This window comes from Monodelphis domestica, chromosome 3, assembly GCF_027887165.1.
Source record: "Monodelphis domestica isolate mMonDom1 chromosome 3, mMonDom1.pri, whole genome shotgun sequence".
Taxonomy (NCBI): domain Eukaryota; kingdom Metazoa; phylum Chordata; class Mammalia; order Didelphimorphia; family Didelphidae; genus Monodelphis; species Monodelphis domestica.
The window spans coordinates 39,412,538-39,430,796 of NC_077229.1; the positions used below are offsets into that span (position 1 = coordinate 39,412,538).

At 38.3% G+C, this 18,259-nt stretch overlaps 1 protein-coding gene across 1 annotated transcript; it reads left to right on the forward strand.

The window, feature by feature from the left end:
• Positions 1 to 603: 603 nt before the first annotated feature.
• On the forward strand, positions 604 to 1,716 carry LOC130458048 (mas-related G-protein coupled receptor member D-like). Its single transcript, XM_056820941.1, has one exon. It carries the CDS (start codon positions 604 to 606, stop codon positions 1,714 to 1,716), a length of 1,113 nt encoding a protein of 370 aa, XP_056676919.1.
• Positions 1,717 to 18,259: the final 16,543 nt, after the last annotated feature.

Below are 18,259 nucleotides of genomic sequence, written 5' to 3' on the forward strand. Positions count from 1 at the left end.
AGGTATAACAATACAATTATGATTTCACATGTGGAAATGAGTATAACGGTCCCTATTCCAATCCATGTATCAAAAAGAATCCCATGGTGAGCTAGGTAGTACAGTGGACAGAGTGCCAGGTCAGGAGGCAGGAATAAAAGCATTCAAATGTGACTTCAGACATTTCTAAGCTGTGAGACCCTGGACAAGTCACAACCCCAAACGCATAGCCATGACTGATTTTTTTGCCTTCAAAAAAATACTTAGTATCAATTATAAGAAAGAAGATTTTTTTTTTACTTTCACCTTTTGCCTTAGAATCAATACTGTCTATCAATTCCAACGTAGAATAGATGAGCTTAGGGGCTTAGTGACTTCCCTAGGATCACCTAGCTAGGAAGTGTCTGAGACCAAATTTGAACTCAGGACCTCCCATCTCTAGGCTGGCTCTCCATCCACACTGAGCCACCCAGCTGCCTCCCTCCCTTCCTTTTTAAAAATAGAAAACTCTACCTTCCATCTTGGAATCATTAACTCTGGAACAGTCTCTCACCCACTTCCCTGTCTTGGTGTCTTTAGGATGATTGAGAGGAGCAGAGTTTTCTGAGGCTGGAAACACCTACCATGACTGAGTCTCCCACAGCTGAGCAGCTGGAATCTGTTCTTAACACCAGAGTGCAGAGGAGTACAGCTGAGGCACCTGGAGAATTTATCTTAAGCTACTGGATGGACATCCTCTCTCTGTTCCTTGCCCTGGTCGGGCTGGTGGGGAATGGCATCATCCTGTGGCTGCTGGGCTTCCGCACCTGGAGGAGCCCCTTCTCTGTCTACATCCTCAACCTTGCCGCAGCCGACGCCCTCTTCCTTGGCAGCTGCTTTGGGTGGTCCATGTGGGAAATTGTTGGAGATTTAGACTTTCTCATCCTGGACCTGCCAGAGCCCTGCAAACTAGGCCTGCCCTACTGGGTGGGTCTGAGCCTGCTGGCTGAGATCAGCACCGAGCGCTGCCTCTCTGTGCTCTTCCCCCTCTGGTACAGATGTCACCGGCCCAAGCACATGTCTGCAGTTGTGTGTGCCATTCTGTGGGCTCTGCAGGGCCTCTTCTGGGGAGAATATGTGGCTCTTTATTTCCTTAACAAGAACCTCCTCTCTGATTTCAACTTCTTTCTGTTCTTGGTCCAGTTCGGCTGGTTTGTCCTCCTCACCCCTGTTCTGTGCCTGTCCAGCCTGACGCTGGTGCTGAGGGTCCAGTGCAGCTCCCAGCGCAGGCGCCCACCCAGGCTCTACCTCCTGGTGCTGCTCACAGTCCTCGTGTTCCTGCTCTGTGGCCTGCCCAGGTGGTTTTCTAATGCAGTTCTGTTTTTTAGCGGCTCCCCTTTAATGCCTTATAGGCTCTCCAGGCTCCTGGCCTGTGTGAACAGCGGCGCAAACCCTTTCATTTACTTCTTCCTGGGCAGCCAATGGTGTAGAAGAGGGAGGGAGCCGCTCAGGGTGGTCCTGCAGAGGGCCCTGGGGGAGGAGCAGGTCTGGGGGTTCGTTCAAGGAAAACTTCCCATCCCAACACTCTGGATGAATTATCCTGAGGATGAGAACAAGATGTTCAGACCAGGGAGCCCATGCAATGACCCCCCCTTCCTCCACCCCTGTGGAGGGCAGGAGCCCCCCTCTCACCTTTCTAGGAGAGGAGACAAGATCCCTCCCCATCCCTTATGGTGGTTCTTGGGGTTTGAACTATAATGAAAAAGCACTTATTAACTGCCGACTATATGCCAGGTGCTTTGCTAAGGGCCTTTCAAATATCTCATTCAATTATCACCATATCTCTGGGAGGGAGGTACTCTCATGATCCCCACTTTATGCATTAGGAAACTGAGTCAGACTGTGGTTTCATGGATTTGCTCATGGTCCCAAAGCTGGTGTCTGACAGTAGATTTGAACTCAAGTCTCCCTGACTCCCAGTCCAATGCTGCCTGCATTCAGGAACCCCTACTGGCTGGAGGCTCCTGGATTTACTAGGAGGAGATCCAGGAATCGAGTGTCACAAATCTACAAGAGAGTAATTCTAACAAATGCCACTCACTCTGTCTGGGAAAGTAGAAGAAGAAGAAAATCCCCCTGTAAGACCCCATGTCTCCCTGCCCTGCCCTTGTTAGTCATTGTGAAAGAGGGCATAGAGTCGGGCATCAGACTCCTCCAGGTTCCATGGGTCATGCTCCCCCACTTTGTATTCCCTCAGGCTTGATCCACAACATTGCCTGGGAGGCCTCCTTCTCTCCTATTGCCCAAAAAAGAGGAGGATCTTCCTAGGCTCTGTCTCCTCTCCTTCCCCTACTCTTGCTCCTTTCTCACTCCCATCACAGAAGCTGAGCTCAATATTTCCGTGCCTCTTCAGGTCAATTCAGGACTCTCTCTGGTTCTGTCTGTTCCTCTACGTCTCAGTTTCTCTCTGTGTCTCTGTGTTTCTTTGTCTCTGACTGCCTCTATTCCAGTCTTTCACTCTTCATGATTCAGTTCCTGTTGAGGAACTATATTGGGGGTGGGGGGTATTGTAGAGGTGTCACATGACAGATTGAGTTACAGGACTTATTGAGGCCAAAACAAGGGAAAGGATGACTCATCTCACATACATATTCTCAACATCCATATATGAGCACAACACAGAAAAGCACACATGAACATATCATACAAGATATTATGTGTGAGCACACACACATATAAACTGAATCATAATCTCTGCTGGAACACCCAGAGTGTACAATCCAGTTCACACTGGGATCCTCCAGGGACAAAGACCTCACTCTCTTCTCTGTGGTTTCAGGCCCATATTCACCTCATGGAGGCAGGACAGCCTCAGCTTCCCTAATTGTTGCTTATGTCCAGGCATGTCATGAGCCTTACATGAAGGAAATCTAATTAAGCAGCCCCTCATTTGTATTAGCTTAAGAATCCCCTTCATTTGAGACATTCAACTGTGTGAATTATAGTCAGAACATGGACCCAGGCAGGAGTCTGTGCATGCAGTGAGATTAAGAGTGTAGAACCAGACTAGGAGCTAATTAAGACTCATGTGAGTTACTATAGTATTCTGATGTGTGTGACTGTGTATAATATTCTTTATGTTAAATAGATTCATAGAAGAAGATTTCAGAGACCAAAAAGATCTGAAAACGTCTCACAGAGTAGAAAGGTCCCAAGAGGTATTGAGGGCATCAAAAATGTCTCAGAAATGAGGTTTGGAGCTGTCTTATTAAGACTTAGATGTCTATGGCAAATATTAGTAATATGGAAATAGGTTTTGATCAATGATACATGTAAAATCCTGGAATTGCTCATTGGCTTCACAAGGAGGGGAGGGGAAAAAACATAAATCATGTCACCATGGAAAAGTATTCTAAATTAATTAAATACAAATTTAAAAAGAACAGATTTGAAACTATAAAAGAGTGTGTATTTTACAACATGGGATCTATAGACCTCAGACTTGTTTGCCTCCCCCACCAAATAAAGTCAGACTTAGCTCAATGAGTGCTTTTATTCATCTTTTTTCTTTCAGCATCAAGAGTCACCTAGGCAGGGAGTGGGATGGAGTAATCCTGGCACCCAACTTTCCTCAGTGATGACATTGTAAAGCTCTACTATTGATTTTCTATTTCCTTGGCTCCTCCCATAGTAGGTGATGTGATCAACACTTTGACAGATATAGGCAAGCCCTCAATAAGGGAAAGCGACTGGATATAAGACACTTCCCCAAAGTTGGGAGGCAAGACAATTATGTGATTATAACTATTCTGTTTGTATTCAGATGCCATCAGAACTTTTTCTGGAGGCTGATGGTATTTTTCATCAGAAATCCTTGGGACTCTCTTGAATCACTGTATTGGTAAGAATAGCTATTCCAGTAATCATCACAGTTGTTTATCATATGATATAGTGGTTATTGTGTATAACATTCTCTTGGTTCTGCTCACATCTCTTTGTATCACTCTCTGTAGATCTTTTCCAGATTTTCCTGAAATCATCCTGTTCATCATTTCTTAGAGGACAAAAGTATTCCATTACAATCATATACTTATTCATACATTCTCCAATAGACTGACATTACCTCAATATCCAATACTTTACTACCACAAAAAGAACTGGAATAAATATTTTTGCAGAAGTAGGTACTTCTTTACCTTTATATCTCTTCAGGATAAAGATCTTTTAGTGGCATTACTGGATCAAAAAGTATTCACAGTTTTAGATTCGTTCCATCATAATTAAGGTGTTATTGAACCATCTCAGTTCTGCCTCCTTCCTGGTGTTTCTTCCTGTTTGTTTTTAAAATGATTAAGAATCCAGATTATATTTCATAGTCTTATTGAATGTTTTTAGTCTTCCACACTTTATGTTCCAATCAACTAGTCTAATCCCTCTGCCCCATCCAGAACTTGTCATCTCTCATCTCTACACCTTTGTCCAGACAACCTTAATGTACTCTATCTTCCATTCCACTTCTGAAAACTCTGGGCTTCTTGACTCAAGCAACTTCTCCTACAGGAAGGCTTTACCAAGAAAAAGGAATAAAACTGTCTAAAATCATTTATTCAGCAGTTTAACTAAACTATTAAGGCATATTATAGAAGCACAAAATATAATAAATTTATATGTAATATAAAATAGTCAATAATTTATACAGAAATAATGCAAAGGGAAGTCTTCAACAAGATGTGCTTTCCTCCCTTCTCTACTCCCTCACTCCCTCATTCTTTCCTTCTTTATTTTCTTTCTCCTTTCTTTCCTCCCTTCTTCCCTCTTATCTTTTATATCTTCTTCCTTTTGTGGGAAGAGAATATGGTGGGTGAAGAAAAATTAAATGTTTGTCATTTGGACCAAAATAAAATTAAATAAGAAAGAAAAAAAGCAAAAATCTAATTCTCATTTAATGCAGTAACAAGGAAGTTCTTAGAAGAGCACAGATCTCCCAAAAGCATCCCAAGGAAATGTTAAAAGGGTACTAAATGGAAGAAACCAAAATCAAAGAATCAAACTTTGGAGGATCATTGGTGACATGGATTGCCTACATTCTGATAGGCAATTAATGAACTCAACAAGAATTTTTTTTTTGCTAGAGTAAATATGTAACAAGATTTATTTTTATGTGTTTTCTTCTTTCACAGTGATATCCAGTGGGGACATAAAAGAGGTGGAGGGACATTTTGTTAATTGATTTATTAAACTTAAAAATAGAACTATTATGTGTTCCCTAGGTTGACCAGGAATCTAGAAACCTCCCAAATTATAACCTAGGAAGATCTTAGACACATCATTTTAGAATTAACTTGTAATTTGGTTCATCACATCTTACTAGGTTATATGTTTGGATGTTTCTAGATTCTATGTCAACACCTTCTATTTCTCCCCTTTAATGGGACCTAATTTAGAAACTACTTATATTGTTGGGAGTGGAAGTATATCTAGAAAAGAAGTATAAAAACAAAAGACGGCAAGAACATATAAGAAAAAAAAGAAATTATGACCAGATGCTCAACAACATAAAACAGAATCCCACTGATTTTCTAAAATGAACTTTGGCTCATTCTGATAAAAGAAGGAAAAGTTAATTGCTGGACAGTTCACTCATATCCCTAGCAGATCTCTTCAGTGAGGACAGGGTCTACCCAGATAGTACCACAAAACTTCAGAGAGCTGTGACTACAGTGCTTCATATACCTTTCAAAGCTTCAGATGTGAACTGAATAGCCCCAAAGCTTCACCTTTTTTTTTTAATTTCCTTCATGCTTCTAGTTATAGAGGTGGGAAGGTCCCAGAATCTATTCCTTTTGTCATTATTTGGGAAATGTGAATTCACTGATTAAAATATATTGCTTCTCCCTGATGGATCCAAACCATGATCTCACAGAGCCATTAATACGAACACATCAGCACACACACACACACACACACACACACAAACACAAAAACACCCAGCAACAACAATATACTATGCAACAGGAAAATTAGTAGGAGTCACAGTTTTCCAAGAGCACCTTATAGGATGAGGGTGAGAAGAAAAACATGGGAGAAATAGTAAAAATGAAAGAGTATGTGTCACAATGGGATATAGGAAACTAAGGGAACATCAGCAATATGACAATCATGCTTCCTGCCATTAGCAAGGAGCTCAAACAGGTCCTGCTTTATCCAATCCAAGTTTCCCTTCTCTGCTCTCCCTAGTTTGTTAATATATGCACTCAGGTATATGAATTTACCTCTGATTACCACTTTGGCTGCATCCCAAAAGGTTTGAAAGGATGTTTCGCCATTGTCATTTTCCTCGATGAAATTATTAATTGTTTCTATGATTTCTTCTCTAACTAAAAGATTTTGGAGTATCATATTGTTTAATTTCCAGTTAGTTTTTTATTTGGTTTTCCATGTACCATTACTGATCATTATTTTTATTGCCTTGTGATCTGAGAAAGCTGCATTTATTATTTTGCTTTTCTGCATTTGTGTGCTATGTTTCTGTGACATAATGTGTGGTCAATTTTTGTGAATGTGCCATGTGGTGCTGAGAAGAAGGTGTATTCTTTTTTATCCCTATTTATTTTTCTCCATATGTCTATTAATCCTTATTTTTCTAAGATTTCATTCACTTCTTTTACCTCTTTCTTATTTATTTTTTATTTGATTTATCTAAATTTGATAATGGTTGGTTTAAGTCTCCCACTAATATGGTTTTACTGTCTATTTCTTCCTTCAATTCTCCTAGTTTCTCCATTAGAAATTTGGCTGCTATATTATTTGGTGCATACATGTTGATTAGTGATATTTCCTCATTATCTAAAGTCCCTTTTAACAATATATAATGACCTTCCCTATCCCTTTTGATCAGGTCTATTTTTGCTTTGGCTTTATCAGATATCATGATTACCACTCCTGCCTTCTTTCTGTCAGTTGAGGCCCAGAAGGTCTTACTCCATCCTTTAATTCTGACCTTGTGGGTGTCAACTGCCTCATATGTGTTTCTTGAAGACAACATATGGTAGGGTTTTGGATTCTAATCCATTCTGCTATTCGTCTACTTTCTATGGGTGAGTTCATCCCATTCATGTTCAACATTATGACTGTCATTTGTGGACTCCCTGGCCTTTTGATAACCTTCCCTAATTCTAACCTTTTGTTCTTCGGCTCTACCTTTTATTCCAGTGATTTCCTTTAAATCAGTCCCTCTTATCCCCTCCCTTGATATGTTTCCCTTTTTAGTCCCTCCCCCTCCCCCCTCTCTTTCCCTCCCCTTTTGTTTTCCCTCTTCCCCTCCCCCCCTTGGTTTTCCCTTCTCCCTACCCTTATTGGGTAAGATAGAATTCAAAATCCCAATGGATCTGGATGTTCTTCCCTCTCAGAGTTGATTTCCCTGAGAGTAAGGTTTAAGTAAAAACTCTCTTCCTCTCCTTTTTATAAGAGTTTTCTTTCCCTCCCCTTCCCATGTGAATCTTTGTGTGAGAAAGATCATTCTATTTGGTCTTTCTTTTCCCCCTGTTTACACATTACATTTTCCCCAAATGTTAGTATACATAGATTGATATAAATGTAGTCCTTATAGAAGAGAGTTTGAGTAAAAGAAGAAGATAAGATTTTTCTCATTTTCCCTTTCCTTCATATTTACCTTTTCAGGTATTCCATGCTCTTTGATTTTCAATATCGAACTTTCCACAGAGCTCTGGTCTTTTCATTTCAAAAACTTGGAAATCTTCTATTTTGTTGAATGCCCATACTTTCCCTTGGAAGTATATAGTCAGTTTTGCTGGGTAGCTGATTCTTGGCTGAAGACCCATTTCTCTTGCCTTTCTGAAAATCATGTCCCATGCCTTATGATCATTTGGAGTGGAACTTGCAAGGTCTTGTGTGACCCTGATTGGCATTCCTTTATATCTAAATTGTCTTTTTCTGGCTTCTTGTAGGATTTTTTCTTTTGTTTGAGAACTTTGGAATTTGGCAATTGCATTCCTGGGAGTTGACTTTTGGGGGTTTAGTGTAGAAGGTGTTCTGTGAGCTCTGTCAGTGGCTGTATTGCCCCCTTGTTCTAGAATCTCTGGGCAATTTTCTTCATATCTTGTATTACATTGTCGAGTTTTCTGTTTATTTATGACTTTTCTGGAAGTCCAATTATTCCTAAATTATCTCTTCTCCGTCTATTTTCCAAATCTGTCACCTTGTCAGTGAGATATTTTATGTTCTCTTCTAATTTCTTGGCCTTTTGGTTTTGCTTTATTAGTTCTTGTTTTAAGGCCTGGTTTTCCTTTTCAGTTTGGTCATACTGGTTTTGTAGATGCGTGAATTTCTTTTGCATTATTTCCCACTTTTCCTCCCAGAAGGCTTCCATCTTTTTGATCATTTCAGATTCAAATTCTTCATGGGTTTGTAGAGAGTTTCCTTTTCCTTTGGAAGGTTTCAGAGCATTTGCTTGTGTTTCCTCTTCTGTCTCCTCTGTGTTTTGTATTTTTGTTCCATAAAATGTGTCCAAAGTTGCCCACTTCTTCTTGTTTCTTTTGGAATTTGGGGGCTTTTGAGCTTCAGTGTAGTTTGCCATCTCTATCTGAGTGGGGAGGATTAGCTTTTCTTATCTCTGTCTGGTGTTCAGAGGTTTTAGCCCCTTGCAGATTGTCCTTTCAATGAAGTTGTTATTCTGTCTTCCTGGGGAAGCCAGGAATTGCTGGTGTGTCCCTGGGTTGAATTAAGTGTGCCCTGAGGCAGGGACCTGAGACTGGGATGGAGGGATCCAGCCAGGGGGTTACAAGCTCCCCCATCTCTCTCTGTTTCCCTGCTGTCTGGGTGCTCCATCGACTGGGTCAGGTTGTTTTCAGGAAGCGGCCTTCAGAATAGCCGGCCCTGGGATCCTTTTGCCAACCCTGAGGGTTACTGTTGTTTCCGAAGACCCTGCTCTCTGAGGGGAAGGGGCTGCGGCTTCCCGGAGCTCCGAGGGCTCCTCCCAGGGGGTTACAATCTCCCCCGTTCCTCTCTGTTTCCCTGCTGTCTGTGTTCCCCCTCGACTGGGTTAGGTTGTTTTCAGGATGTGGCCTTCAGAATAGCAGGCCGTGGGGCTCTGAGGTTGCCTCTGCTGCCTCGGACTCGGACTCGGCGCTCTGGATTGGGGGGGATGGGTCCTAGGACCTTCCTTCTGCCTGCCCCTTAGGTCCGAGTGGTCTCGGGTTCTGGCTTTGGGGGGGGGGGGGCGTACCTGATGGTTCAGGTCCAGGTCCAGGAGGAGGATTCCCCGGGTCTATGCTGTTGATCATTTTGAATTTCGGTGTCCTAGGAGCATTCGGTTTGAGATCGGTGTTATTATTCTTTATAAATGATATGGTATAGGTAGAGAATCAACTGTAAAACGAATTGAAGCAATTTTAAAATAAAACCATATAAATACTCTGTATTTCCATATACCACAAATAAAGTCCAACATGAATATTTAGAAAGAGAAATACCTTTAAAATAATTTAAGACAATATAAATTATGTAGAGCAAAGTAAACATAAAAACTATGTGAAAACAACTACAAAACATTTTTCACATGTACAAAGTCAGATGTAAACAACAAGAAAAACATCAATTGCTCATTGGTAAGCAAAGCAAAAATGACAAATCTACCTAAATTAATATACCTATTCAGTGGTATACCAAACAAACTACCAAATGATTATTTCATTGCATTAGGAAAATAATAGTAAAATTCATCTGGGAAAACAAAAAGTCAAATGCACAAAAATAGAGAGAGAGTGCTGGACCAGACCTCCTAAACAACTCCCCAGACAAGTGTCATGCCTGCCCCTTCACCTGATTTCCCACAGGGGAGGGAATAAGGACTCTCACTGGATTGCTTGGGTGAGGGGTGGGTGAAGTGAGGAATGTTCTCAGGGAGTGTAGAGATGGGGAGGCAAGTAGGTCAAGTAGGTCAAGTTTTCTTCTCCCCCCTAGTTCTGCCATTTGTAACTCTCCCACCTTGCCTGCAGTGTATTTGTACTGGGCTGATAGGCAGAGGGGCTGTTGATGTGAAAACAATTTTATCAGGCAAGGTGAAGAGGGGGGTAGCAGCCCTACCCAAGTCCCTCTGTCTTTCTAGTAATTATCTGTGAGGGAAGGAAGCAGTCTCATATCCACAGAGTATTCTGCATGCCATCTTTGTCACCCATAACATGGGTTTGCCATCACTGTCTTATACTATTCACAAAGATAAAATCAAAATGGATACATGATCTAGGCATAAAGGGAGATATTATAAACAATTTTTAAAACTAAAGAACATATTGCCTATCAGATGTATGGGAAGAGAAGGATTTGTGAATAAAGAAGTAGAAAGCATTGTGATATATAAAATGGATAATTTTGAATATATTAACTAAAAATGTATGTGTAAATAAATCTAATGTATATAAGATAGGAAAGAAAAGTTGAAGGGGAAATTTTATAGACATTTTCTCCAATATAGATCTTGTTTATAAAATCCATAGAGAAATTTTTCATTTTTATAAGAATATGAGCTATTATTTAAGAATAATTGGACTCCCAGAAAAGCCAGAAATAAACACCAAACTCGACATGGTGATACAAGATATAATCAATGAAAATTGCCCAGAGATTCTAGAACAAGGGGGCAATACAGCCACTGACAGAGCTCACAGAACACCTTCTACACTAAACCCCCAAAAGACAACTCCCAGGAATGTAATTCCCAAATTCCAAAGCTATCAAACAAAAGAAAAAATCCTACAAGAAGCCAGGAAAAGACAATTTAGATATAAAGGAATGCCAATCAGGGTCACACAAGACCTTGCAAGTTCTACTCTGAATGATCATAAGGCATGGAACATGATCTTCAGAAAGGCAAGAGAGCTGGGTCTCCAACCAAGAATCAGCTACCCAGCAAAACTGACTATATACTTCCAAGGGAAAGTATGGGCATTCAACAAAATAGAAGACTTCCAAATTTTTGCAAAGAAAAGACAAGAGCTCTGTGGAAAATTTGGTACCGAAAATCAAAGAGCAAGGAATACCTGAAAAGGTAAATATTAAGGAAAGGGAAAAAATGTTATCTTCTTCTTTAACTCAAACACTCTTCTATAAGGACTACATTTATATCAATCTATGTATACTAATATGTGGGGAAAATGTAATGTATAAATAGGGGGTAAAGAAAGACCAAATAAAATAATCTTTCTCACACAAAGATTCACATGGGAAGGGGAGGGGAAGAAAACTCCTATAAGAAGGAGAGGAAGAGAGGGTTTTTTTTTTACTTAAACCTTAATCTCAGGGAAATCAACTCTGAGAGGGAAAAACATCCAGACCCATTGGGATCTTGAATTCTATCTTACCCAACAAGGGTAGGGAGAAGGGAAAACCAAGGGGGGCAGGAGGAGAGGGAGAACAAAAAGGGAGGGAAAGAGAGGGGGGAGGGGGAGGGAAGAAAAAGGGAGGGACTAAAAAGGGAAACATCAAGGGAGGGGACAAGGGGCACTGATTCAAAGTAAATCACTGGACTAAAAGGTAGAGCTGAAGAAGAAAAGATTAGAATTAGGGAAGGCTATCAAAATGCCAGGGAGTCCACAAATGACAATCATAACTTTGAACGTGAATGGGATTAACTCACCCATAAAACGTAGATGAATAGCAGAATGGATTAGAATCCAAAACCCTACCATATGTTGTCTTCAAGAAACACACATGAGGCGGGTTGACACCCACAAGGTCAGAATTAAAGGATAGAGTAAGACCTTCTGGGCCTCAACTGATAGAAAGAAGGCAGGAGTGGTAATCATGATATCTGATAAAGCCAATGCAAAAATAGACCAGATCAAAAGGGATAGGAACGGTAATTATATTTTGTTAAAAGGGACTCTAGACAATGAGGAAATATCGTTAATCAACATGTATGCACCAAATAATATAGTACCCAAATTTCTAATGGAGAAACTAGGAGAATTGAAAGAAGAAATAGACAATAAAACCATACTAGTGGGAGACTTAAACCAACCATTATCAAATTTAGAAAAATCAAATAAAAAATAAATTAAAAAGAGGTAAAAAAAGTGAATGAAATCTTAGAAAAATTAGAATTAATAGACATATGGAGAAAAATAAATAGGGATAAAAAGGAATACACCTTCTTCTCAGCACCACATGGCACATTCACAAAAATTAACCATACATTAGGTCACAGAAACATAGCACACAAATGCAGAAAAGCAGAAATAATGAATGCAGCCTTCTCAGATCACAAGGCAATGAAAATAATAATTAGTAATGGTACATGGAAAACCAAATCTAGAACCAATTGGAAATTAAACAATATGATACTCCAAAACCGTTTAGTTAAAGAAGAAATCATAGAAACAATTAATAATTTCATCGAGGAAAATGACAATGGCGAAACATCCTTTCAAACCTTTTGGGATGCAGCCAAAGCGGTAATCAGAGGTAAATTCATATCCCTGAATGCTTATATTAACAAACAAGGGAGAGCAGAGATCAATCAATTGGAAATGCAAATGAAAAAACTCGAAAGCGATCAAATTAAAACCCCCCAGCAGAAAACCAAACTAGAAATCCTAAAAATTAAGGGAGAAATTAATAAAATCGAAAGTGATAGAACTATTGATTTAAAAGAAGCTGGTACTTTGAAAAAACAACCAAAATAGACAAAGTACTGGTCAATCTAATTTAAAAAAGGAAGGAAGAAAAGCAAATTAACAGCATTAAAGATGAACAGGGGGACAGCACCTCCAATGAAGAGGAAATTAAGGCAATCATTAGAAATTACTTTGCCCAATTATATGGCAATAAATACACAAATTTAGGAGAAATGGATGAATATATAGAAAAATACAAACTGCCTAGACTAACAGAAGAGGAAATAGAATTCTTAAATAATCCCATATCAGAAAATGAAATCCAACAAGCCATCAAAGAATTACCTAAGAAAAAATCCCCAGGGCCTGATGGATTCACCAGTGAATTCTATCAAACATTCAGAGAACAGTTAATCCCAATACTATACAAACTATTTGACATAATAAGCAAAGAGGGAGTTCTACCAAACTCCTTTTACGACACAAGCATGGTACTGATTCCAAAACCAGGTAGGTCAAAAACAGAGAAAGAAAACTACAGACCAATCTCCCTAATGAATATAGATGCAAAAATCTTAAATAAGATACTAGCAAAAAGACTCTAGCAAGTAATCAGAAGGATCATTCACCATGATCAAGTAGGATTCATACCAGGGATGCAGGGCTGGTTCAACATTAGGAAAACCATCCACATAATTGACCACATCAACAAGCAAACTTGCAAGAACCCATGATTATCTCAATAGATGCAGAAAAAGCCTTTGATAAAATACAACACCCATTCCTATTAAAAACACTAGAAAGCATAGGAATAGAAGGGTCATTCCTAAAAATAATAACCAGTATATATCTAAAACCATCAGCTAATATCATCTGCAATGGGTATAAACTAGATGCATTCTCAATAAGACCAGGAGTGAAACAAGGATGCCCATTATCACCTCCACTATTTGACATTGTACTAGAAACACTAGCAGTAGCAATTAGAGAAGATAAAGGAATTGAAGGCATCAAAATAGGCAAGGAGGAGACCAAGTTATCACTCTTTGCGGATGACATGATGGTCTACTTAAAGAATCCTAGAGATTCAACCAAAAAGCTAATTGAAATAATCAACAACTTTAGCAAAGTTGCAGGATACAAAATAAACCACATAAGTCATCAACTTTTCTATATATCTCCAACACAGCTCAGCAGCAAGAACTAGAAAGAGAAATCCCATTCAAAATCACCTTAGACAAAATAAAATACCTAGGAATCTACCTCCCAAGACAAACACAGGAACTATATGAACACAACTACAAAACACTCGCCACACAACTAAAACTAGACTTGAGCAAATGGAATAACATTAACTGCTCATGGATAGGTCGAGCCAATATAATAAAAATGACCATCCTACCCAAACTTATTTGTCTATTTAGTGCCATACCCATTGAACTACCAAAATACTTCTTCACTGATTTAGAAAAAAACATATCAAAGTTCATTTGGAAGAACAAAATATCAAGGATATCCAGGGAAATAATGAAAAAAAAACACATATGATGGGGGCCTTGCAGTCCCTGACCTTAAACTATATTACAAAGCAGCAGTCATCAAAACAATTTGGTACTGGCTAAGAAACAGAAAGGAAGATCAGTGGAATAGACTGGGGGGAAAGCGACCTCAGCAAGACAGTATATGATAAACCCAAAGATCCCAGCTTTTGGGACAAAAATCCACTATTCAATAAAAACTGCTGGGAAAATTGGAAGATAGTGTGGGAGAGACTAGGAATAGATCAACACCTCACACCCTACACCAAGATAAATTCAAAATTGCTGAATGACTTAAACATAAAGAAGGAAACCATAAGTAAATTGGGTAAACACAGAATAGTATACATGTCAGACCTTTGAGAGGGGAAAAGCTTTAAAACCAAGCAAGACATAGAAAGAATCACAAAATGTAAAATAAATAATTTTGACTACATCAAACTAAAAAGCTTTTGTACAAACAAAACCAATGTAACTAAAATCAGAAGGGAAACAACAAATTGGGAAAAAATCTTCATAGAAACCTCTGACAAAGGTTTAATTACTCATATTTATAAAGAGCTAAATCAATTGTACAAAAAATCAAGCCATTCTCCAATTGATAAATTGGCAAGGGACATGGATAGGCAGTTCTCAGATAAAGAAATCAAAACTATTAACAAGCACATGAAGAAGTGTTCTAAATCTCTTATAATCAGAGAGATGCAAATCAAAACAACTCTGAGGTATCACCTCACACCTAGCAGATTGGCTAACATAACAGCAAAGGAAAGTAATGAATGCTGGGGGGGATGTGGCAAAGTAGGGACATTAATTCATTGCTGGTGGAGTTGGGAACTGATCCAACCATTCTCGAGGGCAATTTGGAACTATGCCCGAAGGGCGACAAAAGAATATCTACCCTTTGATCCAGCCATAGCACTGCTGGGTTTGTACCCCAAAGAGATAATGGACAAAAATTCTTGTACAAAAATATTCATAGCTGCGCTCTTTGTGGTGGCCAAAAATTGGAAAACAAGGGGGTGCCCATCAATTGCGGAATGGCTGAACCAATTGTGGTATATGCTGGTGATGGAATACTATTGTGCTTAAAGGAATAATAAAGTGGAGGAGTTCCATGGAGACTGGAACAACCTCCAGGAAGTGATGCAGAGTGAGAGGAGCAGAACCAGGAGAACATTGTACACAGAGACTAATACACTGTGGTATAATCGAACGTAATGGACTTCTCCGTTAGTGGCGGTGTAATGTCCCTGAACAATTTGCAGGGATCCAGGAGAAAAAAACACTATTCATAAGCAAAGGATAAACTATGGGAGTGGAAACACCGAGGAAAAGCAAGTGCCTGAATACAGCGGTTGAGGGGACATGACAGAGGAGAGACTCTAAATGAACACTCTAATGCAAATATTATCAACAAAGCAATGGGTTCAAATCAAGAAAACATCTAATGCCCAGTGGATTTACGCGTCGGCTATGGGGGGTGGGGGGGAGGAAAAGAAAATGATCTATGTCTTTAACGAATAATGCTTGGAAATGATCAAATAAAATATATTTTAAAAAAAAGAATATGAGCTATTCTCCAATTGATCAGTATTAAAAAAATATGGACAATTTTAGGTAAAGAAGTCACAGTTATATATAACTATCTGAAAAATACTTTAAATCATAATGATTAGAGAAATGCAAATCAAAACAGATGAGAAATGCCATCTCACATCTATCATATTGACTAAAATGATAAAAGGGGGAAATGACAAATATTAGAGGGAATATGAAAAAAATGGGGTCATTAATATCCTAGATGGAACTATGAACTGATCTGGTCTTTTTGTAAAAAAGTATGGAATTATACTTATAGTTATAAAACTTTGTATACCTTTTTTTTCCCAGGGATACTACTAGTTTTGTTTTCTAAGATGATCCAGAAAAATGGATAAGAATCTACATGTTCTAAAATATTCATGGCAACTTTCTTTGTGGTAGCAAAGAAATGGAAATTGAGGGGTTAGTACCCAAATGGGGAATGGTCAAAAAAGTTGTGATATATGATTGTGATGTAATACTGTTGCACCATTAGAAATAAAGCATGAGTTAAATTATGAAAAGACCTTCTGGAAGTTTTGAAGAGTGAAATGAACAGATCCAAGAGAACAAAATCTACAGCAACAGAAATATGGTTTTTATAATTTCTAGTTTATGTAAGTCTCAAGAAAAAGAAATAATAAATGAAAAAGACATAATTATACATTTATATAAGTATATCAAAAGGGGGAGGACAGGTTTTAGGTGGATATTTTAACATAATAAACAAATAAATAACTTCAATTTAAAAAAAGAATATCCAGCAAATTAATGATAATATATGAAAGTGACCAAGGTATAGTAGATCTCAAAATGTATTATAAAGTGGTAATGATCAAAATAAGCTGATATTGGCTAAGAAAGAATAGTGGTCAATGAAATAGATTAGATACTTAACACAACTATAAATGACCTACTGCTTTATGAATAGAATGAATTAAGCTTTTGGGACAACTCACTATACTGATCCCTCACCTATTGGGAACTTATATTCTAGAGACCCCCATCATAGGTGAAAATTTGCAAAAGCAGTGTTATATTTATTTTATTATTTACATATTTTAAGGCTTTATAAACAATCTCCACTCTCCTATAAATCTTTTCTTCCCTCTTAATAATCTACAGTCACTGAGCCAATCAATGCCCAAGATACAGAACCCAGCACTGTTGTTGGTAGCCTTTCATTTCAGCAGACAATTGTGTGCTGTGATAAGTGTAACTCTATAATACACAATTAGAATTTTAAAAAATGGGATAAAGTAAAGCACTTATAAGTGAACTGTGATATAGTGAGGGATGACCGTATTTAAAAAAACTGCTGGGAAAACTAGAAAATAATATGGAAGAATCTAAAAATGGACCAGCATCACACCTTAATCAAAAGAAAGTCAAAATGCACACATAACATAGAAATAAATAATTGTGCAATAAACAAATTAGAGGAACACAGAATGGTTTACCTGTGAGACCTTTAGAATCGGGAAGAATTAATGAACCATTAAGACAGAAAATTACCAGTTATAAAATGGATAAATTTGATTATAATAAATTTAAAAGCTTTTGAATCAACAAAACCAATTCAAGCAAGATAATTGAGAAACAGCAAAATGGAGTGGAAAATGTATGGCTAATGTCTCTGAGGGAGGCCTCATTTCTCAAATATATGGAAAAATGAGTCTAATTTATAGGAATACAAGTCATTCCTCAAGTGATAAATGATCAAAGGTTATAAACAGGCAATTCTCAGGTGAATGAATTTAAACTATTTATAGTCACATTTGAAAATGCCCCAAATCACTATCAATTAAAGAAATGTAAATTAAAGTCACTCTATAGTATTACCTCACACTTAACCAATTAACATTTTTCTTTTTTTGTCATAGAAGTCAAGTGTTGAATGAGATGTGAGAAAACTGGAACACTGATACTGTCTCAGGGCAGTTGTAAAATGATACAATCATTCTGGAGAGCAATTACAAACCATGATAAAATGGTATAAAGCTGTCCTTACCCTTAGATCATGCAGTACCACTTCTATGTCCATATCTCAAAAGAGTCAAAGAAATGGAGAGAGGACCTACTTGAACAAAAATATTTCTATCAGTTTTTTTGTGGTAGAAAAGAATTGGAAACTGAGGATATGTCCAGCCAGCATTTCAAGTTATCCAAAGTGATTACATATGCTAACTCATTTAATCCTTACAACAACCTTGTCTGGATGGTGCAACTATTTTTTCCTGTTTTACAGATGAGAAAACCTTATCCAAGAGAGGTTAAGTGACTGATGCAGCATCAAGTAATTAAGGAAGGAGTTGAGATGGCAAAGTTAGGGCATCCTGGGCCCAAGGGAAACACTCTATCCATTTTGCCATCTCGTCACACATAACAAAGCATACATAGAAATATTGTTACAAGGATTTTTTACATTGATTTTTCTCTAACAGAGGAGAGGGCATGGAGGGAAGACAGAAAATAAATTCTCATCATATAGGGGGGAAAATAAAATAAAATAAAAATAAAAGTTCAAAACCGAATTTTCAGAGAATG